Source organism: Mirounga leonina, unplaced genomic scaffold (assembly GCF_011800145.1).
Source record: "Mirounga leonina isolate KUSES-001 unplaced genomic scaffold, KU_Mleo_1.0 Mir_173, whole genome shotgun sequence".
In the NCBI taxonomy this organism is placed as follows: domain Eukaryota; kingdom Metazoa; phylum Chordata; class Mammalia; order Carnivora; family Phocidae; genus Mirounga; species Mirounga leonina.
The window spans coordinates 75,076,706-75,100,129 of NW_023270447.1; the positions used below are offsets into that span (position 1 = coordinate 75,076,706).

The window sequence follows — 23,424 nt, forward strand, 5'->3', positions numbered from 1 at the left end:
CCCACATCAGGCTCCCTGCTCAGCGGGGAGTCTGCTCTTCCCTCTGCCTGCTGCTTCCCCTGCTTGTGCACTCTCTCTGTCAAATAAATAAATAAAATATTTTTTTAAAAAATATCACTCTACTGCTAAACTATCCTGTTTATAGGGGCGCCTGGGTGGCTCAGTCGGTTAAGCATGTTGGGACTCTTTTTTTTTTTTTTTAAAGATTTTATTTATTTGAGACAGAATGAGAGACAGAGAGCATGAGAGGGAGGAGGGTCAGAGGGAGAAGCAGACTCCCTGCCGAGCAGGGAGCCCGATGCGGGACTCGATCCCAGGACTCCAGGATCATGACCTGAGCCGAAGGCAGTCGCTTAACCAACTGAGCCACCCAGGCGCCCCAAGCATGTTGGACTCTTGATTTTGGCTCAGGTCATGATCTCAGCACTACGTGGGTCTCCGCACTCAGGGGGAGTCTGCTTGAGATTCTCCCTCAGCCCCTCCCGCTACTTTCTCTCTCTAAAATAAATCTTTTAAAAAATATCCTGTCTACGTATATATGTCTATAGCTAATATACATATATAAAGAACATCTATGGGGACTGTGGTTAGGGATGGAAGGATGAGTGGGATGCCAGCACTTCTGCATTTCTGAGGAGCTTTCACAAACTTTACCTCACTTGATCCTCTTTAAAATCCAGGGTCTCTCTTAAGCTGTGAAGGCAGAACTAGGAGATAGTTTTGGAAGCTGACAAACCTGGGACTCCAAATTTTTAGGTTTCATTTTTAACCTTTTCTTTTTTTAAAGGTTTTATTTATTTGACAGAGAGAGAGCAGAAGTAGGAAGAGCTGCAGAGGGAGAGGGAGAAACAGGCTCCCCGCTGAGCAGGGGTCCCAACGCAGGGCTGGATCCCAGGACCCAGGGATCATGACCTGAGCTAAAGGCAGACACTTAATCAACTGAGCCACCCAGGTGCCCCACCCCTTTTTTAAAAAAGATTTTGAGAGAGAGAGAAGAGAAAACGAGTGGGGGGAGGGGCAGAGGGGGAGGGAGAAGCAGAGTCTACGCTGAGCAGGGAGTCGGAGCTGGGGCTCCATCCCAGAACACTAGCTGGGATCATGACCCGGCAGAAGACAGACGCTTAACCCGCTGAGCCACCCAGGCGCCCCCTTCTTAACGTTTTCTAAATCCTCTCCCATGTGGTTTCATAGTTATGCTTGGATTTTTTTTTTTAATTCAAAAGTAATTCATAAACTCTAGTGTATGGTTACCACTTCGGGTAGTGCTGGGGACGCCGGCTTTGGGGTTGGCGGACCGCAGCCTTGGCTCCACCTTTCCTTTTGGGATGACTGTGAGGATGCAGCTGTGAAACTGGAAAACCCTGAGCCCGGGGTAGTTACGTTCACAGCAAGAAAGTGCAACTAACTGAGCGAAAAGAAACGCATATTCCTTGTGCATTGTCGTGAACGCGTTCACACAGGCTAATCGCGGGAAGGCAACTCTGTAATTCGAAGATCACAAGGGACGTGAAGGCCTTGGGAAACCGAAAGGTTCTCCACCCACCAGACGACCCTGCGAGGCCACCGGCTGAGAAAGAGGGGCGGGGCTGGTGCTGGGGCGGTGCGTGCGGCGGCGGCGGCGGCGGCGGCGGCGGCGGCGTAGCTCCGCCCCCGGCGTTGGCGCGAGATCCGAACGTCGGGGGAGGCAGTTATAGCCGTTCCGTGAGGCTGCGGGAGCCGGAGCCAGGTGTCCTGCTGGCTGGGTCACGGCGGCGGCCATGAGGCGGAGGGCCCCTGAGGAAGAAGCCTGCGGCGTGTGGCTGGACGCGGCGGCGCTGAAGCGGCGGAGAGTGCAGGTGGGACGTGGGGGCGTGAGAGGGTGTTGGAGGAGGGGTTGGGGCCTGGAGGAGGGAGAAGGGGGTGGTGGAGGTCAAGTCGGGGTCCGAGAAAGGAACAGCTTTGGGGCTTCTGAGGCTAGGGGGAGTGGAGCCTGCAGAAGGGTGAAAAATGGAGTTTGGGAAGAGTGGAGAGGAAATGGGACGAAAGGCAGGCAGGTTGTGAATGGGGAAGGAAGAGACTGGGACAATAAAGCTTCGAGGTGTGGTGGAGAGAAAATTTGCTGTGAGGAGTGTTGTTTTCTTTGTTTTTTAATTGAACTGTACTTGACGTTCAATATCTAGCACGTCATAGTGATTCGGTATTTTTATACATTAAGAAATCCACAGGATAAGTCTGGTTGCCATGGTCACCATACAAAGTTACTACAGTATTATTGACTATATTCCCTACGCAGTACTTAACCTCCCCATGACTTACTTATTTTATGACCGGAAGTTTGTGCCTCTTAATCCTATTCACCTGTTCCTTCCGCTCCCCAGCCCCTCCCCGCTCTGGTAACTAACAGTTTGTTTCTTATACCTATGAGTTTGTTTCTGTTTTGTTCTGTTGTTTAGATTCCACATACAGGAGAAGTTGTACATGTTTGTCTTTTTCTGTATGACTTACTTCACTTAGCATAATACCCACTAAGTCCATCCATGCTGTCGAGAATGGCAAGATTTCATTCTTTATGGCTGTGTAATATTTCATTGTATATATTTACCACATCTTCTTTACCCATTCATCTGTTGATGAACACTTGGGTTGCGTCCATATCTTGGCTATTGTAAATAATACTGCAGTGAATATAGGGGTGCATATATTTCTTCATTTGCTGTTTTCATTCTCTTCAGATAAATGCCTGGGAGTGGAATTACTGGATTGTAATTCTGCTTTTAAGTTTTTGAGGATCTTCTATATTGTTTTCCATAGTAGCTGCACCAATTTACATTCCAGCAACAGTGTATCAGAGTTCCCTTTTCTCTACATCCTCTCCACACTTTCTCCACATCCTCTCCAACACTTACTTTTTGTCTTTTTGATAATAGCTATTCTAACAGGTGTGAGGTAGTATCTCATTGTGGCTTTGATTTTCATTTTCCTGATAGTTAATTAGTGATGTTGAGCACCTTTTCATGTGTCGGCCATCTGTATGTCATCTTTGACAATAGTCTTTTCAAGTCCTCTGCCCATTTTTTAATCGTTTTTTAAAATATTGTGTAACTTTATATATTTTGGATGTTAATCCTTTATCAGATGTGTGATTTGCAAATATCTTCTCCCATTCAGTAGGTTGCCTTTCTGTTTTGTTGATGGTTTCCTTCACTCTGCAAAAGCTTTTTCGTTTAATGTAATCCTATTTGTTATTTTAGCTTTTGTTGTCCCTGTCTGAGATTTGTTCAAAGAAATACTGCTCAGACTGATGTCAAAGAGCTTACTGCCCATCTTTTTCTTCCAAGAGTTTTATGACTTCAGGACTTAACATTCAAGTCTTTAATCCATTTTGAATTTATTTTTATATGTGGTGTAAGATAGTGGTCCAGTTTCATTCTTTTGCATGTAACTTGTCCAGTTTTCCCAGCACTATTTATTGAAGAGACTGTCTTTTCCCCATTGTATATTTTTGTCTCCTTTGTAGTAGATTAATTGACCCATATACATGTGGGTTTATTTATGGGCTCTCTGTTCTATTCTATTGATCTATGTATGGGTCTGTCTTTGCGTCAGTACCGTACTGTTTTGATTACTATAGCTTTGTAGTATAGTTTGAAATCAGGGAGCATGATATTTACAGCTTTGATCTTTCTCAAGATTGCTTCGTGTTTTTGGGGTTCCATACAAATTTTAGGATTTTTTTTTTCTAGTTTTGTGTAAAATGGTATTTTGATGGATTGTATTGAATTTGTAGATGGCTTTGGGAAGTATGGATATTTTAACAATATTCATTCTTCCAGGCCATGAGCAGAATATATCTTTCCATTTATTTGTATCTTCAGTTTCTTTCCTCCATGTCCTACAGTCTTCAGAGTACAAGTCTTTCACCTGTTTGGTTAAATTTATTCCTAGATATTTTATTCTTTTTGAGGCAGGTGTAAATGGGATTGTTTTCTTAATTTCTCTTTCTGATAGCTCATTATTAGCGTGTAGAAATGCAACCATAGTTGAATAACTGTCTATGGTGACAGCTTCCTTCCTGGAGCAGGTTCTCTAAATTCTTTTAGGTAGTTGGGGGAAGGTCAGCAGTTATTCCTGAGCCTGCTGTTCCTTAAAAATAATCAGCCTAAAATAATACATATGTCAAAGAGGCACACTTTGGGTGGCAAATTTTGCTCCCTTACAGTGGCTACAACCTCCTGAACAAAGTAATTGAGGGCTGTTAAAAAGCATTGTACAACTAAAGTCATTTTTTGAGAAATAACAAATGAACCATCTGTTCCTTAAAAAAAAATTTTTTTTTTTTACTTAAAAATGTTTTTGGGGCAGGTACGTTCATCTGGTACATAATTTAAAATGCATGGCAGTGATAGGCAGCGAAATATCTCCCTAATACTTTTAACCATCCTTGGCCCATCTCAGAGGCCACAACTTTCTTGTGCATCCTTCCAGACATATTCTATATATGTACAAGCAAACGGTATCTATTCTTTCTTGTAAATAGTAGCATATTCCACATTGTTCTGCAACTTGCTTTTTCTCACTTATTGCATCTTATGTATCATTTCATATGCATCCACAAAGAGCTGCTTTATTCTTTTAAAAAAAATGATTTTATTTATTTATTTGAGAGAGAGAGAACACAAGAACACAAGTGGGGGAGAGGGGGCAGAGGGAGAGAAAGAAGCAGACCCCCTCCCTTGCTGAGCAGGGAGCTGCTTTATTCTTTTTAAAGACTAGATAGTATTCCATTATATGGAATAGTATCCATTATATGCAATAGTATTGCCTTAGTCTGCTCAAGCTGACAGTAACAAAATACTATACACTGGGTGGCTTAAACAACAGAATTCATTTTCTCACAGTTCTGGAGACTGGAAGTCCAAGATCAGAGTGCTGGCATGGTCAAGTTCTAATAGTGACAGTCTTCTTGGCTTGCAGAGAGTGAGCTGCCTCCTCCCCATGTGCTCACATGGCCTTTTCTTGGTGCATGTGTGTGTGGTAAGAGATGTGTGTTAAAAATTTTGGGCACGGGCACCTGGGTGGCACAGTGGGTTAAGCATCTGACTCGGTTTCAGCTCAGATCATGATCTCAGGGTCGTGAGATGGAGCCCTATGTCAGGCTCCTCACTCGGAGTAGAGTCTGCTTAAGATTCTCTCTCCCTCTTCCCCTCCTGCTCATGCTCTCTCTTTCTCTCTCTCAGATGAATAAATAAATCTTAAAAAAGAGTTTTTTAAACTTTGTTAAAAACTGGTTCTTTGACTTTTTAAGACTTCCAGCCCAGAGCAGAGTCCTAAAGATTCCCTTTCATAGGATGTAGAAACCTGCCTTTTCCTAGGGTAGCTATCAAATAGGCACACATTTGTTTGAGTTTTAATGTCAGTCATTAATAGGCAGTTGCTCGGGGCCAGTGTTTTAGAAAATATGCCCCTTCCCACTTGATCCCTAAACAAATTGTCTGCTGTTTTGGGGCAACTAATGGGGTGGCTCATAGTCTAGCCAGAAAATAGATGCCTATGTTTGGAGTGAGTTTGCTTCTCTCTTGGTCCCACAGAGGCATGACAGGCTTGGCCTTATTACCTAGGCCTTGGTATGGAGGATACCGTATTTGTTTTCATTTCAGTTTTTTTTATTATGAGAGTAATATGTGTTTGTAAAAAAAAAAAAATCAGTATAGGATTGTATTAAGTAAAAAACAGAAAGCTTCACTGGTGGTAGCTACTTTTAACAATTTGGTATCCTTTGAGACATTTTCTATGTGTATAAATATATCTGTTTCCCCCACAAATGAGATTATTTCAAACATATTGTGTTATTCACCTTTCACTAAATATATGATGGAGAACTTTCTATGTGAGACATGAATTTTAGTATGAATTTCTAAAAAGGCCATTTTAATTTACATGATTTTCAAATTTTGTATTTTAACTTTGCTACCTCTTTATTAAAACATTGAGAAATATTTCTGAAAGGTTTTTCTACACAATAAAGAGGTAAAAAGATTTAGTATGTGTTTTGTATATTTGCTGTCTCAGGTGTATTATATTTAAAATGTCATAACTCAAAAATAATTTGTTTCTTCTTCATCTGTAATGCAGTTTAGTTTCTTACCCTTGAAATATATGTAGCGAGAAGGAGAAGTGGGCCTAAGAAGGGGACAGAACTGTGAAGATAACAGAAACCTTGGCTCAGTCATCAGTGGTTTCTGATGGCCTTGGTGGAACACTGAACACCACTGTGACATTGTGCAGCTTCACTAACATTCAGTCCATCAGCAAATTCTCTGGACTCTGCCTTCATATGTGTTCAGAATCTCATAATTTCCTACTATTTCTACCACTGCTGCCTGACCCAGAATGAGAGTGACCCTTTGCTCACTGTTAATTTTAAGACCATCTAGTAGTTTCCTATCTTCTGGTAAAACCCAGAATCTCTGAGGCCTACAAGGCATGATTTGGCCATGTATGTTTGCCCTCTCATACACTTAGACCTCATCTGCTACTCTTTTCTCTGCCTCACGCTGCTCTAATCATACTGGCCTTCTTGCTGGTTTTCAAGCCAAGTATACTTCATACCCCTGCAGGGACTTTTGTACACCTTGAAATGCACAGGGATTAAAATGCCACATGGCTCTGCTCTTTCATTTGTTCGTTTGTCAACTTATCATTGAGTCCATTTCTTAACCACCATAAAATAGCCTTTCCCTTATCCCGTACTCCCTAACACCTTAGTCTTGCTTTATTTATCTCCATAACCCTTTTACCATTAGATATACTATATACTGCATATTTACTTGTTCATTTATGATCTTCTCCTACTAGAATGAAAGTTCCATTAGGCAGTCCTTCAAACAGTGGCACATGGTAGGTACTCAGTATGAATTTATTGAATGAATGATCCATCTGAGCTTTACTTTCAGAAAACCTTTTAGATATGGTCATAGTTGCTCATTTTATCTTTCTCTGATGAGAAGATAAATGGGAGGACTTTGAGTTTTTTTAAAGCAAAGATGGACAGGAGGAGACCTCTAGTAAAATGGCAGTTTAAGTGTGTACTTAACAGGGGCACCTGTTAGTTGAGCCTCCGACTCTTTTGTTTTGGCTCAGGTCATGATCTCAGGGTTGTGAGATTAAGCCCTGCATCGGGCTCCATGCTCAGCAGACAGTCTGCTTGAGATTCTCTCTCTCTCTCTGCCTCCCCACTCTCAAATAAATAAATCTTAAAAAAAAAAAAAAAAAAAAAAAGTGTGTACCTAACAACAAAAAAACCCCTCTGTGATACTTACTGAAATGATAAAAAAAGAAAAACAAAAATAGAGGAGAAAACTTATTTCACTGAAACTGAATAGGCTCAATAATAATACTGAAGTCCATGGTAGCAACACTGTTGGGGTTGGTGCTGTAAGACTGATAAGGGTCTGTAAATGTAACTTAACAAATATTTATCAATATGATCTTTACTGGCTTATGGTTTGTAAAACTTTTTTACATGTATTGTTTCACTTTCTCAGTAGCTTTGTGAGGGAGGTGAGATTATCTCCATTTTGCAGATGAAGAAATTGAAGTTCAGATAGAGATTTGCTTCAGATCACATCAGAGTAAGTGCAGCTCTATGGCTTGATTCCAGGTCTTCTGACTCTTGGTCCAGTGGTCATAATGTGTAAGGTGTCTTCAGATGATAAAAAGTGAATAATGTATTCACCTTTAGATAGTTCTAACCCTGGCAGCATATGGAATATGGTAGGTACACAAATAACTGTCAGACAGACAGTTAAGTGCCTTAGAGGCATAAGGAAATTCTAAGCATTTAGAGAAAGAAGAGATTACATTTTATTATGTGTGGAGGGGTGGTGGTTTTAAAATATGTCCACAAATTCTTTGATACCTCTCTCTTTAAAAGGTGGATGCTAAGTTTCCCAGCCCCCCAAGTGTGGGCTATACTTGGTGACTCTAATGAATAGAATGTGATGGAAGTGTTCCTGTTAGAATTCTGAGGTTAGGTCATAAAGAGCATTGTAGCTTCAGCCTCATTCTCTCTTTAGGGGAAGTCAGTTGTCACATGCAGACATACAGGCAGCTCTATGGAGATACTCATGTTGTGAGGAACCTTACTGAGTTTGCTAATAGTCGTGTGAGTGAGCCACCTTGAAAGTGTATATTGCAACCCTGGCTGATAACTTAAATGCAACCTGATGAGACTGTGAGCCAGAACCACCCAGATAGGCTGCTCTCAAATTCCTGATGCATAGAGGTTGTGAGGTAATGAATGTTGTTTTAAAGTGCTAAGTTTTGTGGCAAAGTGTTAATGTAGCAATAGAAAGGTAATACAGATTTTGGTTTTGGCAGTGGAGTACTACCTAACAAAAACCTAAAATGGGAGAGTGGCTTTGGCATGGGGCAATGGGTGACAGCTGGAAGGACTTTGAAGAGAGTGCTAGTGAAAGCTTGAAGAGCTTGTAAGAAACTATTTCTAGACTAGGGTTGGCCTTTGGGGAGACTGTGGGTGAGGGTTTAAAGGAAAGTGAGAATAATCTTACTGGAAACTAGAGGAAAGGGAATCCTTGTTATGTAGTGACAGAAAGTTTCCTACAACTACTGTTGGCTGTAGTAAGGTGGAAGATAGAGAATGTACCTAAGGAACTGGGTGATGTGATATAGCCAAGGAGACTTACAGGCCGTGTTGAAGGGCTACCTGGTTTCTTCTTGCTGGTTATAGCGAAATGCCCAAGGAGAGAGAGAGAAGCTAAAGGAAGGCCAGTTAAACAAAAAAGGAGCCTAGACTTGCTGGTTTTGAAAATTATCAGCTTCTTCAGGTGGTACACAGTGGACTTTTCTTTGCAGGAAGTTTTTAAATTACTAATTTAATCTCTTATAGGTCTATTCAGATACACCCATGGAAAGATTGTCATCATTAGTCGTTAGGGAAATGCAAATCAAAACCACAAGGAGATACCACTTCACATCCACTAGGATGGCTATAATCAAAAAGATAATACCAAGTGTTGGCAAGTATGTGGAGAAATTGGAACCCTCATATATTACTGGTACGTGCATAAAATGGTATAGGCAGTTTGCAGAACAGTTTGGCAGTTCCTCAAAATGTTCAACATCATTATCATATGACCCAGCACTTCGGCTTTTAAGTATAGACCCGAGATAGGAAAAGATAGTTCACACAAAATCTTGTACACCAGTGAACGAATGTTTGAATGCTTGTAGCAGCATTTCTCATAATAGCTAAAGAGTGGAAACAACCAAAATGCCCACAAATGATGAATGGATAGACAAAATGGTATATCCAAACAATGGAATATTACTTGACAATAAAAAGGGATTGAAGTATCTGACATGCTACAACCTGGATGAACCTCCAAAACATGCTCAGTGAAAGAAGCCAGTCACAAAAGACCAGGTATTGTATGGTGTATGAAAGGTCCAGAACAGACAAATCTTTTTTTTTTTTTTTTTTAGATTTTTATTTATTTGAGAGAGTAAGTGAGCAGGAGAGCAAGAGCGAGCACGAGTTGGGGAGGAGCAGAGGGAGAGGGAAAAGCAGGTTCCCCACTGAGCAGGGAGCCCGATGTGGGACTCAGTCTGGGGATTCCAGGATCATGACCTGAGCCAAAGGCAGATGCTTAAGCAGCTGAGCCACCCAGGTGCCCCAGAATTTGTCAATCTATAGAGACAGAAAGTAAATCAGTGGTTTCCTCGGGCTGAGGTGGGGTGGGAATGGGGGGACTGCCGATGGGTACAGGGTTTCTTTTGGGACAATAAAAAAAATGTTCTAAAATTAGATTGTGGTGATTTTTACACAACTCTATACTAAAAAAACACTTAACCGTACACTTAAATGGGTAGATTTTATGGTATGTGAATTATATCTCAGTAAAGCTGTTAAAGGCTTTGTGGAAGAGATGGCATTTGAACAGACCTTAAAGCAAGGGTTGGATCTTGTTGGAAAGCAATGAAGGTGGAGTAGGCATTCTAGGAACAGTATGAATAGTGACACAGAGCAGGAAATAACAAGAGATGTTTGTGAAATAAGGAGTAAAAGTTAGGGAGTCCCCAAGACCACCCTCACTTCTCACATCGACTGCAAGTTCAAGGGACCCCAAGACCACTCTGAGGTTTGATAATTTGCTGGTAGGACTCACAGAACTCAACTGAAAGCTGTTAAACTCATGATTAGTTTATTATAATGAAGAGTACAGATTAAAATCAGCCAAAGCAGATTCTAGGAGAATTCCAAGCTGAATCTAGGGAGAATTCAAAGTGGGAAACTTGCAGTGTCCTCTCTGGGCAGCCAGTATATTAGACAGCCCTAACTGCTTCTGGTAATGGTATGTGACAGTACATAGAGTATTGCCAACCATGGAAGCTCACTGAGCCTTGGGATCCAGAGTTTTTATTGGGGTTTGGGTTGTGTAGACATGGTTGACTAGTTATGTGGCTGACCTTAGTTTCTAGCCCCTATGAAGGTCAAGCTGATACATGGCCCAAAGCTCTCACCGTAGATCACATTGTTAGCATAGACTATCTGCTGTGGCCCAAGGCCTCAGGTAAACATACTCCAATCAGGTAGGACATTCCAGGGACGTAGAGATTACCTCCCAGGAGCTGAGGGTTAAAGCCAGACCTCTCTTTAATAGATTCTTTTACTACATTGGGAGTAACTCAGTTTGACTAAAGTGTAGGGTAAATGTAGGGCAGTTGAAGGTGTGATTAGGAGGGTAAACTAGTACCATGTTGTTGGATTCATGGAAGACATTTGACATAGTAGTCTGTAAGATTAGCCCAATGGTGGTTATATGAAAGTAAGTGGTACACTGAAAGGTAGGCTAGAGAAATTTGGAGGATATTGCAGAAATTTAGGCAAGAAATAATAAGGGTCTAATCAGGAATAGTAGAAGTTTAAATTATTATTTTAGGTGGATTTTTTTGTCTCTATAGTTATATATCTAAAGTACTGTCATTACGCTCAAGAAGGACCTAAATGTGGGCTTGGCCAGAGTTGGGAGGTCTCTTAAATACGTTTTTTTTTTTTTTTTTAGATTTTATTTTTAAGTAATCTCTACACCCAGCATGGGGCTCAAACTCACAATCCCAAGATCAGAAGTTGTAAGCCCCACCTACTGAGCCAGACAGGTGTCCCTTAAATATGTTTTTAAACTGTGACTTTGGTCCAGTTATTTGCATCCCTTAATATCTCTCCTTTTTTAAAGGACTTTTGCATTTTCCCTTTAGTTCCACTTACATTTAGGAGCCAGAAATTGGGACGTGAGTAAGTAGATGATTATAGAGAAAAAGTAAAAACTATATCTTGAGGGGCACCTGGGTGGCTTAGTCGGTTAAGCATCTGCCTTTGGCTTGGGTCATATTCCCAGGGTCCTGGGATCTAGCCCCGCATCGGGCTATCTGCTCAGCAGGGGGCCTGCTTCTCCCTCTCCCTGCCACTCTGCCTACTTGTGATCCCTCTCTCTTTCTCTGTCAAATAAAACAAAAAAACAACAAAAAAACCCCCAACTATATCTTGAAATAGTGTTTGGAAATTGGGACAATAGATATAATAATATAGGCTGATTGTGTGTACAGTTGAGCCTTGAACAACTCGGGTTTGAACTGCATGGGCCCACTTGTGGATTTTTTTCTAAATACAATACCATAAATGTATTTTCTCTTCCTTATGATTTTCTTAATATTTTCCTTTCTCTAGCTTACTTTATTGTAAGAATACATATAATATACAAAGTATGTATTAATTGACTGTTGTCCACAAGGCTTTTGGTCAGCAGTATGCTGTTAATAGTTAAGTTTTGGGGGAGTCAAAAGTTATGTGGATTTTTGACTATGCAGGGAGTCGGTGACCCTAACCCTCATATTGTTCAAGGGTCAGCTGTATATATTGTGTGTGTGTACAAACACACACACACACACACACACACAGTGATACTTCTTTTCACAAAGTTGACACCTTCCAGGGGAGACTGGGGGATTTGTTTCAGAGTGATTTCTACTCCATTGCATTTTATTTGAGGCATCTACTTTCCAATTTAAGTGAGCTCTTCTTTCATGGGACTGTTAACTCTGCTGTTGAGAGGGCCACATTTAGCCATTGCTGTATTGGAAGTAGTTAAAATCAGGAGGTTTAAACAAATCTTCAATAGATAGTCTTATTAGGGCAAAACTGATGGCAAATGTATGAAAACGCTATACTACAATGATCTCTGACATGTGTGACATCCTTTAAGTGAGAAGAATCTCATTAGCAAGAAGTACCCTTTTATGAGACTTAGTAATGAAATGCTAATGGATGTAGACCTATCAGGTCTCCAGTTTAGGAGTTGTGATACTTAAAAGAAATTGCTTTTTTCTCTTATCCCTGTTGAGTTTTCATTAGGTTTAGATGAAAAATCAGTGCCAAGTAGTTCTAGAGAATGTTCTTGCAATAAATTTAGTATTGTTAGATTACTTTGGGAGAAAAACCTTCAGTTTTCAGTGGGTATACCTCTCATCCCATCTGTGCTCTGGACCTTATGTGTGACATCAATTACAGTGACAGGAGCTCATCTTCACTTTGATCACAGTACTGGAAAAGGCTTAATGTTTTCTGAGAGCTTTTTTGATGTTGAAAATATAATGAGTAGTTATATATATAAAACATAACCAGGGGCGCCTGGGTGGCTTATTCATTAAGCGTCTGCCTTCGACTCAGGTCATGATCCCAGGGTCCGTGGGAAGCCTGCTTCTCCCTCTCCCACTCCCCCTGCTTGTATTCCCTCTCTCGCTGTCTCTCTCTCTGTCAAATAAATAAATAAAATCTTAAAAAAAAAATAACCAAAATGTGTCCTTCCTGTATATCTGCCTTCTTCCTAAAATATTTATTGAATTGAGTACTTACCATATGTATTAAGCTAGTTCAGTGGAGGACAGGATAAACAGTATGTGAATCAAATGTTGATACCAGAATTTTGTTAGGTAAGTCTTGAAATACCAAGTGATGAATGTCAAGTTTAGAAGGGGAAGAGATTACCTCTGGTTGTAGGAATCAGGAATGCTTGGGGCTAAGCTGAAGTATATGTAGCATTTCAGATGTGGGTGTGAAAAAGGCCCTTCTTGTGAGGCACAAAAATGAGGAAGGCAGAGGCCATAATAGGGACTGGCATGTGGGTGAGTATTATGCTACAGTATACACAAAGGGGTTTTGGTAATGGAGAAAAGGGTAACTGGAATCATACTGGTGTGTGCAGTCTGAGAGTCAGCACTTTATGCTATAAGGTAGTAGAGAAACTATTGACAGATTTTGAGCAAGATGGTATGCTCTCATAAGAGGATTTATCCCAGGAGGATTTTTTTTTTTTTAATTCCCTGGGATCGAGTCCCGCATCGGGCTTCCTGCTCTGCGGTAAGCCTGCTTCTCCCTCTCCCTCTGCTGCTCCTCCTCCTCATGCGTGCTCTTTCTCTCTCTCTGTCAAATAAGTAAGTATAAATCTTTAAAAAATAAATAAACATTCCACTGTGATAAACATACTTCCTTAAAGCCAAAGTCTTCTCAGGGAGCTATAACTGGGGGCAGTATCACTCTTGACATTGCTCTGACCTAAGTAAGGAATGTCCTACTCTTGCTAGGATGGCCAACTTGGTGAAAAGCTTTATTCCCAGATGTTTTGTTAATTGAGGTCTTACTGTTCTCTGATAATACGTAGTTTGTATAAGTCTTTTTTTTTTTTAAGATTTTATTTACTTATTTGAGATAGAATGAGAGAGAGCGAGCTCGAGCTTGGTGAGGGAGGACAGAGGGACAGGGAGAAGCAGACTCCCCGCTGAGCAGAGAGACTAATGCGGGGCTTGATCCCAGGACTCTGGGATCATGATCTGAGCTGAAGGAAGATGCTTATCCGACTGAACCACCCAGGTGCCCGTGTATAAGTCTTCTTCAGAGAACTTAGTATGTTTTTAAATTTTATTTTAATTCCAGTATAATTAACATACAGTGTTAAATTAGTTTCAGTGATTCAACATTTCATACATTACTCAGTGCTCATCAAGATAAGTATACTCTTAATCCCCTTCACCTCTTTCACCCATCACATACCCACCTTCCGTTTGGTAACCATCTGTTTGCTCTCTATAATTAAGAGCCCATTTTTCTGTTTGTCTCTTTTTTTCATTTGTTTAGTTTCTTAAATTCCATATATGAATGAAACTTACAGTATTTGTCTTTCTCTGACTTATTTTGCTCTTTAGATCCACCCATGTTGCACATGGCAAGATTTCATTCTTTTTTATGGCTGAACAATATTCCACTGTGTGTGTGTGTGTGTGTAGTACAGTACATTTTCTTTATCCATTTATCTATCAGTGGATACTTGGGCTGTTTCTGTAATTTGGCTATTGTAAATAATGCCATAATAAGCATAGGGGTGCATATATCCTTTTGAGTTAATGTTTTTGTATTTTTTTTTTTAAGATTTATTTATTTGAAAGACAGAGAACACAAGCAGGAGGGGCAGAGGGAGAGGGAAAGAATCTCAAGCAGACTCTGCACTGAATGTGGAGCCCAATGTGGGGCTCAGTCTCACCACCCGGAGATTGCAACCCCAGCCGAAACCAAGATTCAGAAGCTTAACCGACTGTACCACCCAGACACCTCTAGTGTTTTTGTATTCTTTGGGTAAATACCCAGTAGTGTGATTATTGGATCATATGGTAGTTCTATTTTTAATTTTTTGAGGAACCTCCATACTGTTTTCCACAGTGGCTATACCAGTTTGCATTCCCACTAACAGTGCATGAGGGTTCCTTTTTCTCCACATCCTCGCCAACACCTGTTGTTTCTTGTGTTTTTGATTTTAGTCATTCTGACAGGTGTGAGATGATACACCATTGTAGTTTTTTTTTTTAATTAAAGATTTTTATTTATTTATTTGAGAGAGAGAGAGAGAGAGCACATGAGAAGGGGGAGGGTCAGAGGGAGAGGCAGACTCCCCGCTGAGCAGGGAGCCCGATGCGGGACTCGATCCTGGGACTCCAGGATGGTGACCTGAGCCGAAGGCAGTCGCTTAACCAACTGAGCCACCCAGGCGCCCCTACCATTGTAGTTTTGATTTGCATTTCCCATTTCCCTGATGATGAGTGATGTTGAGCATCTTCATGTGTCTGTTGGGCATTTGTATGTCTTCTTTGGAGAAACGTCTGTTCATGTCTTCTTCTTTTTTTTTTTTTAAGTAGGCTCCACACACCCAGCGTGGAGCCCAGTGTGGGGCCTGAACCCACGCCCTGAGATCAAGACCTGAGCCGAGATCAAGAGTTGGACATTTAACTGACTGAGCCACCCAGGCACCCTTGTTCATGTCTTCTGCCCATTTTTTATTTGGATTATTTGGGGTTTTTTTTGGTGTTGCGTTATATAAGTTCTTCTTTATATTTTTTGGCTATTAACCCTTTATCAGATACATTATTTGCAAATATCTTCTCCTCTTCAGTAGGTTGTCTTTTAGTTTTGTTGATAGTTTCCTTTGCTATGAAGAATTTTTTATTTTGATGTAGTCCCAATAGTTTATTTTTGCTTTTGTTTCCCTTGTCTCAGGAGACGTATCTAGAAAAATGTTATGGCCAGGGTGCCTGGGTGGCTCAGTAGTTAAGCGTCTCAGGTGATGATCCCAGGGTCCTGGGATTGAGTCCCACATCGGGCTCCTTGCTCCGTGGGAAGCCTGCTTCTCCTTTTCCCACTCCCCCTGCTTGTGTTCCCTCTCTGGCTTTGTCTCTCTCTGTCAAATAAATAAATAAAATCTTAAAAAAAAAAAATAGAAAAATGTTATGGCCAGTGTCAGAGAAATTACTGCCTGTGCTCTCCTAGGATTTTTATCGTTTCAGGTCTCACATTTAGGTCCTTAATCCATTTAAAAAAAAAAAAAGATTTTATTTATTTGAGAGAGACAAAGAGGGCACACAAGAGAGAACACAAGCGGGGAAGGGGGTGGGGTGGAGAGGAGCAGAGCAGAGGGAGAAGCAGACTCCCCACAGAGCAGGGAGCCCGACTCGGGCCTTGATTCCAGGACCCTGGGATCATGACCTCAGCTGAAGGCAGATGCTTAACTGACTGAGCCACCCAGGTGCCCGGTCCTTAATCCATTTTGAGTTTATTTTTGTGTATGGTATAAGAAAGTGGTCTGGCTTCATTCTTTTGCATGTAGCTGTCCAGCTTTCCCAACACCATTTGTTGAAGATACTTTTTCCCATTGCATATTCTTGCCTCCTTTGTTAAAGAGTAATTGACCATATAATTGTGGGTTTATTTCTGAGTTTTCTATTTTGTTCCATTGATTGATATATCTGTTTTTATGCCAGTACCATACTGTTTTGATTGCTACAACTTTGTAGTATAACTTGAAATCTGGACTTGTGATACCTCCAGCTCTGTTTTTCTTTTTCAAGATTACTTTGGCTATTCGGGGTCTTTGTGGTTCCATACAAATTTTATGATTGATTGTTCTAGTTCTGTGGAGAAATACTGTTTGTATTTTGATAGGGATTGCATTAAATCGGCAGATTGCTTTGGGTAATATGGACCTTTTAACAATATTCTTTCAATCCACGAGCATGGAATATCTTTTCATTTGTTTGTGTTGTCTTCAGTTTCATCAGTGTTTATAGTTTTCATAGTCGTTTCAGGTCGTTCACCTCCTTGGTTAAGCTTATTCCGAGGTATTTTACTGTTTTTGGTGGTGCAGTTGTAAATGGGATTGTTTTCTTAAGTTCTCTTAAGAGAACTGCTATTTCTGCTATTTTATTATTAGTATATAGAAATGCAGTGGGTTTCTGTACACTGATTTTTGTATCCTGTAACCTTATTGAATTCAGTTATCAGTTGTAGTTTTTTGGTGGAGTCTTTAGGGTTTTCTATATATGGTACTATGTCATCTGCAAGTAGTGAAAGTTTTACTTCTTTCTTACCAATTTGGATGCCTTGTATTCATTTTTCTTGTCTGATTGCTGTGGCTAGGACTTCCAATACTATATATATGTATATTTTTTAAGATTTTATTTATTTATTTGATAGAGACTCAGTAAGAGAGGGAACACAAGCAGGGGGAGTGGGAGAGGGAGAGCAGGCTTCCTGCGGAGCAGGGAGCCCAATGTAGGGCTCGATCCCAGGACCCCGGGATCAATCCCAGGACCCCGGGATCATGACCCGAGCCGAAGGCAGATGCTCAACGACTGAGACACCCAGGTGCCCCCCAATACTGTATTGAATAGAAATGGTGAGAGTGAACATCCTTGTCTTGTTCCTGACCTTAGAAGAAAAGCTCTCAGTTTGTCACCATTGAGTATGATGTTAGCTGTGGGTTTTTTATATATGGCCTTTATTATGTTGAGGTATGTTCTCTTTAAACCTACTTCGTTGAGGGTTTTTATCATGAATAGATGTTGTACTTTGTCAAATGCTTTTTCTGCATCTACTGAAATGATCATATGGTTTTTATACTTTATCTTACTGATGTGATATATATCACATTGATTGATTTGTGAATATTGAACCACCCTTGTATCCCAGGAACAAATCCCACTTGATTGTGGTGAATGATTTTTTTAATGTATTGTTGGATTGGGCTTGCTAATATTTTGTTGAAGATTTTTGCATTTGTGTTCATCAGAGATATTGGCCTGTAGTTCTCTATTTTTGTAGTGTCTTTATTTGGTTTTGATATCAGGGTAATGCTGGCTTCATAGAATGAATTTGGAAGTTTTCCCTTGCTCTTCTATTTTTGGGAATAGTTTGAGAATAGGTATTAACTCTTCTCTAAATGTTTGGTAGAATTCATCTGTGAAGCTCTTTGGTCCTGAACTTTTGACTGTTGGGAGTTTTTTGATTACTTACTCAATTTCATTGCTGGTAGTCGGTCTGTTCAAATTTTCTATTTCTTCCTGATTCAGTTTTGGGAGGTTATATGTTTCTATGAATTTATTCATTTCTTCTAGGTTGTCCAATTTGTTGGCATATAATTTTTCATAACATTCTCTTACAATCCTTTGTATTTGTGTTATAGGACTTAGTGTTCTTGTAGTCATTTAAATAACTATGTATTATTAGTCTGTCTTTTCCCATAAGCTGTAAGCTTTACCAGGGCAGAAACAGTCTGTTTTGTTCATCATTATATTCCCGGTACCTAGCATATAGGTGCTAAAATACTTGTTGGCATACTGTCTCACATAGTTTCACATATCTAGGATATGTCTCATATAAAATTTAGAGAGCCATGTGCCTGTTTGGGCTTCCTCATAGCATGCTGGCCAGCTTCTAAGATGCATGGCATTTTTATGACCTAGTTTTGGAAACCATATAGTGTTATTTCTATCATACTTTATTGTTCTTCCCAGGTTCAAGGTGAGAGAATATGGACTTAGCAGCTTGAGAGGAGTGGCCACCTCAGCTTCTCCAAATTCCAATCTCGATGTATTCAATTAACCCAGAATGCACTGCCTGTGTACTTTATCTATTTTGGTCTGGCAAGTGATTCCAGGCATAAAGCTAGAGTCATCATAGGGCTCACCTCATTGTTTTCCTTCTCTCAGGGCTCACAATCCAATGCAATTCCTGTTGTCCACCATCTAATATCAGTTGTTTCATGTATTTTATCCAGTTTTCTAGTTTTGTATGGTAGAGGGGAAAGTTCCACACCAGTACTGCAAGTTAGAGTATGAGTTTTACACCAAGGATTTCTTCTTTTATCCACTTAAGGTACATTTTAGTTTCCAAATGTAAAAATGAAGTCAACTTTGGGCTAGAATTAATAATTTGAGTTCGCTTCAGACCTGTCTCCAACTTACAACATGAAAATCAGCAAATCTCGTTTCTTTGGTTTTCATGCAAACTGAATTGAATATAAATTACCCTGTTCTCAGGGTTACTTCTCAGGCATTCCATAACAAGCAAGTGGAAACAAAAATCACATTAAATAAAGATGAGGTTATATTTATAGTTAGTTGACAAAATTTACTTCCCTAACCTTTTCTGGTACAAATTCATACTGTAAAGTATAAAGGGGCTGAGAGTGGATAAGACTGGCTGTTTCACTGCTCTTCCTCCTAGTAATAACCAATTAGTATTGAACCCGAGGAACTGTGTAAGCCTTTTATGTGAATTAACTCACCAAATCCTCATAACAGCCCTATGGGATAGGTACTTTACTGTCCTCATTTCACACATGAGAATGAGACCTAGATTAAGCAACTTGCATAGGGTCACACAGTTAATAAGTAGCAGTGGCAGAATTGGAATGATTTGAACCCAAGCTGTGTGAGCTATGCTCTTAACTGTATATATCTGTATATATAACTGTATGTGACTATTTGAAAACCACTAAAAATGTGTCAACTGCTGCTGATGTAGAATCATTAGTTATCTTTAAGTATAAGAGAGAGTATCATTCCTGGAATCACTTCAACAAATCCTGTTTGTTTAAGTCAACGTGATTGATTTCTGTGGGGAAGCAGAAAGATTGGGCTATAGTTGGAATATGATTTCCTGATAAAAACAAACACCATCAGTGTGGCAGGAAATGGTAGAAGATGACGTACAGCAAAAACTACCTAGAGAATAGGATAGGAGTGGAGTCCAAAGGTTCCAGTGCAGTTCCATGAGGGTCACAGGTGTTTATTGAATCTCTCCTGTCTGGCAGCTGTTTTGATATTAATAGATTCTATTATTCTTTTTCTCCCCCTCCTCAGACACATTTAATGAAGCCAAACACCAAAATGCTAACACTCTTTCCTGGAGAGAAAAAGGCTAAGATTTCTTTTACTCAAAGAATTCCCCCTACAGGCACTCGGCAGACCAGCATTGCTTCCTTCTTCACCTTGCAGCCAGGTATGATGACCTGCCTGGGAATACCCAGGGAGCAAAAAGGAGTGTGTGCATTTTTCCATGCTGGAAAATTTATGAGAAGTGGCGACACCAGTGCATTGTGTTTAACTTAGCTAACTCATTAGAAGAGGATATCAAACAAAACATCCCCTTCTGCAAAGCATTATATACATGCTTTTACCAACATTTTCTTACTCTGTGTGCTCAGTCTCATATTAAATATTTGTATTCCCTGACAGAGCAGTGAGGAGAAAGGTATGCTTGGGGAGTTGGGGTGTGCAGGGGAGCTGACCTGCCATTATTTAGGTAAATGTCTTGGATTGGCCATAATGACCAGTCTCTCTAGGATTACTTGATAATAGATATTTCTGTATAATGCTTCTCAAATTGTCAGAGTTCAAAGATGCTTTTTTTCTTAGAAAGGTTGGCGTAAAGTTGGCTTGTGTTTCATCATCCTTTGGCAGTTTTTTGCTTACATGTCCCTTTTCAGGGGACGAGCTGCCTCACAGCAGTGTGTCTGCCAGCTGGAGGGTTTTCGGAGGAGAGCTCTAACTCTTGATGCGATTCCCAGGATTGCTTTGCATAAATCTTCAAAATCTACTGTCCCTGCCCCAAACAGAAACTTAAAATAAGCACCCTTTTTGCTTTAAGTAACAAGGGCAGATTTTTTTCAAGGACACTTCTGATTTAAAAAAAAAAAAAAAAAAAAAAATTTTTTTAAAGTAGGCTTCATGCCCAACATGGAACCCAACATGGGGCTTGAACTCATGACCCAAAGATCAGGACCTAGCTGAGATCAAGAGTTGGACGCTTAACAGTCTGAGCCACCCAGTCATCCCCCGCTATTTCAAAATTCTGGTATATTCTATAATCTGTTGGAATTCTTAGGCAAAGTTGAGAAATCTTTCACAAAACAGTTTCTGCAGTATAATTCTTGTTGGAGAAGGAAAAAGGAAATCATTCAGCTTTGTAATTAGATCTTGGTATAATTTGGGGGCGGGGGGAGTGGGTAGTCCACGGTATTCATCCTTAAGGTAGAACAGTATCCATTCCATGCCTGATAAAATGGATAGGCTAGACACTAGTAGTTGTTTATTATTGTTCTTCCGATTGGTTGACTTATCATCTAATTGTGTTTATTCCCTTTCTCAGGCAATGTCTGCAGAGTAGAGGACCTAATGTTCTTTGCACTATCACCAGAGGTTTTCTTAAGAGTTGGGTGGTTAATGTGATCTTAGTGACTTTACAAAAATTGTATTGTGCGTATTTCTCAAAGGATAATATCCAGGAATATATATTTGGCCAAGATCACTATTTAACAGAAACCATATTAAAGAAAAAACAAAAGCAAAACTGATGTGCCCATATACTAAAACACAGTTGGAAAAGTAGGCTGTGGTCTGAGTATACATACGTACCATGTTTAACTTTATTAGGTAGATCATTTGGAAGCATCCATATATTTGAGGACTGGAATATAAGGTCTGTGTTTTAGAAGGATCATTCTGGAGAAAGTAGAGATTGCAAGCAGGAAGATCATGGGGCGCCTGGGTGGCTCAGTCAGTTAAGCGTCTGCCTTCAGCTCAGGTAATGATCTCCGGATCCTGGGACTGACCCCCCGCATCGGGCGTCCTGCTCAGTGGGGAGTCTGCTTCTCCCACTCTGCCCCACTCCCATTCTTTCTCTCTCAAATAAATAAATAAAATCTTAAAAAAAAAAAAAAGGAAAGCACGAAGATCAGCTATAAAGGTTGTGATGAGTCTAAGACCCCCGTGCTAGATAGTGATAGTAGCTGATACTGATTTCAGAAAAAGCCAGCTAAATCCTGCTCAGGACAGAGATTTCCTGCAGAATAATCATTCATGTTTATTTTGCTAGGAAAGACAAATGGTGGTGACCAGAGGAGTGTTTCATCTCATACAGAAAGTCAGATCAACGAGTCTAAGAAAGATGCAACCCATCTAGATCATCTGATCCAGGGCTTGGAGGACGATTCCATGTCACCCCCATTAGCCACTTCAACCCCTGCAGATACCCAGGAAGCTGGACTTTCTCCTCATTCCCTCCAGACTTCTGACCACCATAGAATGGGAACTCCATTTTTGACTATGCTGTCTTTGCCCCAGCCTGACACCTTGGTCTGTGCTGGAAAGAGTAAAGCCTCATTCTCTTGTTCCTTCACTCAGAACTTGGAAGGTTCTTACTTGCTGGGCCAAAAGGAAGGAGAGAAAGACTCTTCCTGGAAAAGGGAATGGCTTCATGGATCTAAGGAAAAAAACCATCAGGATGTAGAGAGACGCGTTCAACCACCTGGGGGCAAGGGCCTTCAGCACTTGGACAAGATTAAATTGGAAAAGGTGTCTGCCAGAGAAACCAGGCAGGCCCCCATCCTCCTTCAAACATGCAGGGATTCCTGGAGTGGAGAAAACACAGACTCAGTGAAACAAAGCCCTTGTCCTGTCCCTGCGTTTTCCTGGGACAGTGAAAAGAATGACAAGGACTCCTGGAGTCAACTTTTCACTGAGGATTCTCAGGGCCAGCGGGTTATTGCCCACAACTCCAGAGCTCCTTTCCGAGATGTAACAAACAATCAGAATCGGGGCTTAGGGCAGTTTCATAATAGCTCTTGGGCTCAGTGCCAAGAGAGGCCCACTCAGTTAAATCTGCAGCCTGATTTGCTCTTTACCCAGGACTCTGAAGGTAATCAAGTTATCAGGCACCAAGTCTAAATGTCTTTATGATGGTTTGGTTCCAGAAGTACCTTGAGATGACAGAGCTATAGGAAAATATTGGGCGGGGGGGGGGGGGGGGGAAGGGAAGCAAGGGATGTTATTGAGCATTTTCTTTGTGTAAATAAAGCAGGGGGTGCCACTTGTTGAGACTGTATGATTGGCATTGTGTCTCTCTGTGAGGAAGAGGTGGCTGGTAACCTTGTACAAGTCTGTGATGAGCACTGAGGAGGTAGGGCAGGTACTTATCCTTCCAGTAAAGAGCCCTTACTCAGCCTGCAAAGCCACCTCTTTGCCCTTTCAGATGTCTGACTAGGACACTGCTTCTTATGGATGTGTGTTCTTCTAATCTCTGGCTGTTATCTTAACCACACAACCTTGGGACCGTTATTCCTGATACCTTTTTGAGTGATAAGGCACATCTCCTGGGTCTAGAGGTATGGGGGCAGGGAGAATAGAGAGAGAACTAGAAAGTAGAATGATGGTAGGGTGTTTGTTTTTGTTTTAAAGTAGGCTCCATGCCCAGTGTGGAGCCCAATACAGGGCTTGAATTCATGATCCTGAGATCAAGACCTGAGCTGAGATCGAGTCGGACGCTTAACCAACTGAGCCACTCAAGCGCCCCAATGGTAGGTTTTTTTAAAAAAAACTGTTATTTTTGTGGGGACTTTACAGCATTTTAAAGTCTTATATTCTGTGTTTAAACATCTCTCTCAAAAAAGTCTTGCTGGGGCCCCTGGGTGGCTCAGTCGGTTAAGCGTCTGCCTTCACACGTCATGATCTCAGGGTCCTGGGATCGAGCCCTGCATCGGGCTCCCT

At 40.8% G+C, this 23,424-nt stretch overlaps 1 protein-coding gene across 1 annotated transcript; it reads left to right on the top strand.

The window, feature by feature from the left end:
* The first annotated feature begins 1,390 nt into the window (after positions 1-1,390).
* Positions 1,391-22,672, top strand: AUNIP (aurora kinase A and ninein interacting protein). The gene is made up of 3 exons (XM_035019443.1): positions 1,391-1,835; positions 19,741-19,879; positions 21,755-22,672. Exons 1-3 carry the CDS (start codon positions 1,758-1,760, stop codon positions 22,603-22,605), a joined length of 1,068 nt encoding a protein of 355 aa, XP_034875334.1. The 5' UTR covers positions 1,391-1,757; the 3' UTR covers positions 22,606-22,672.
* Positions 22,673-23,424: the final 752 nt, after the last annotated feature.

Coding starts and splice junctions, on each gene's coding strand:
- AUNIP (XM_035019443.1), top strand. CDS start 1,758: ATGAGGCGGAGGGCCCCTGAGGAAGAAGCCTGCGGCGTGTGGCTGGAC. Junction 1,836..19,740: donor TGAAGCGGCGGAGAGTGCAG/GTGGGACGTGGG, acceptor CCCCCTCCTCAG/ACACATTTAATGAAGCCAAA. Junction 19,880..21,754: donor CTTCTTCACCTTGCAGCCAG/GTATGATGACCT, acceptor TTATTTTGCTAG/GAAAGACAAATGGTGGTGAC.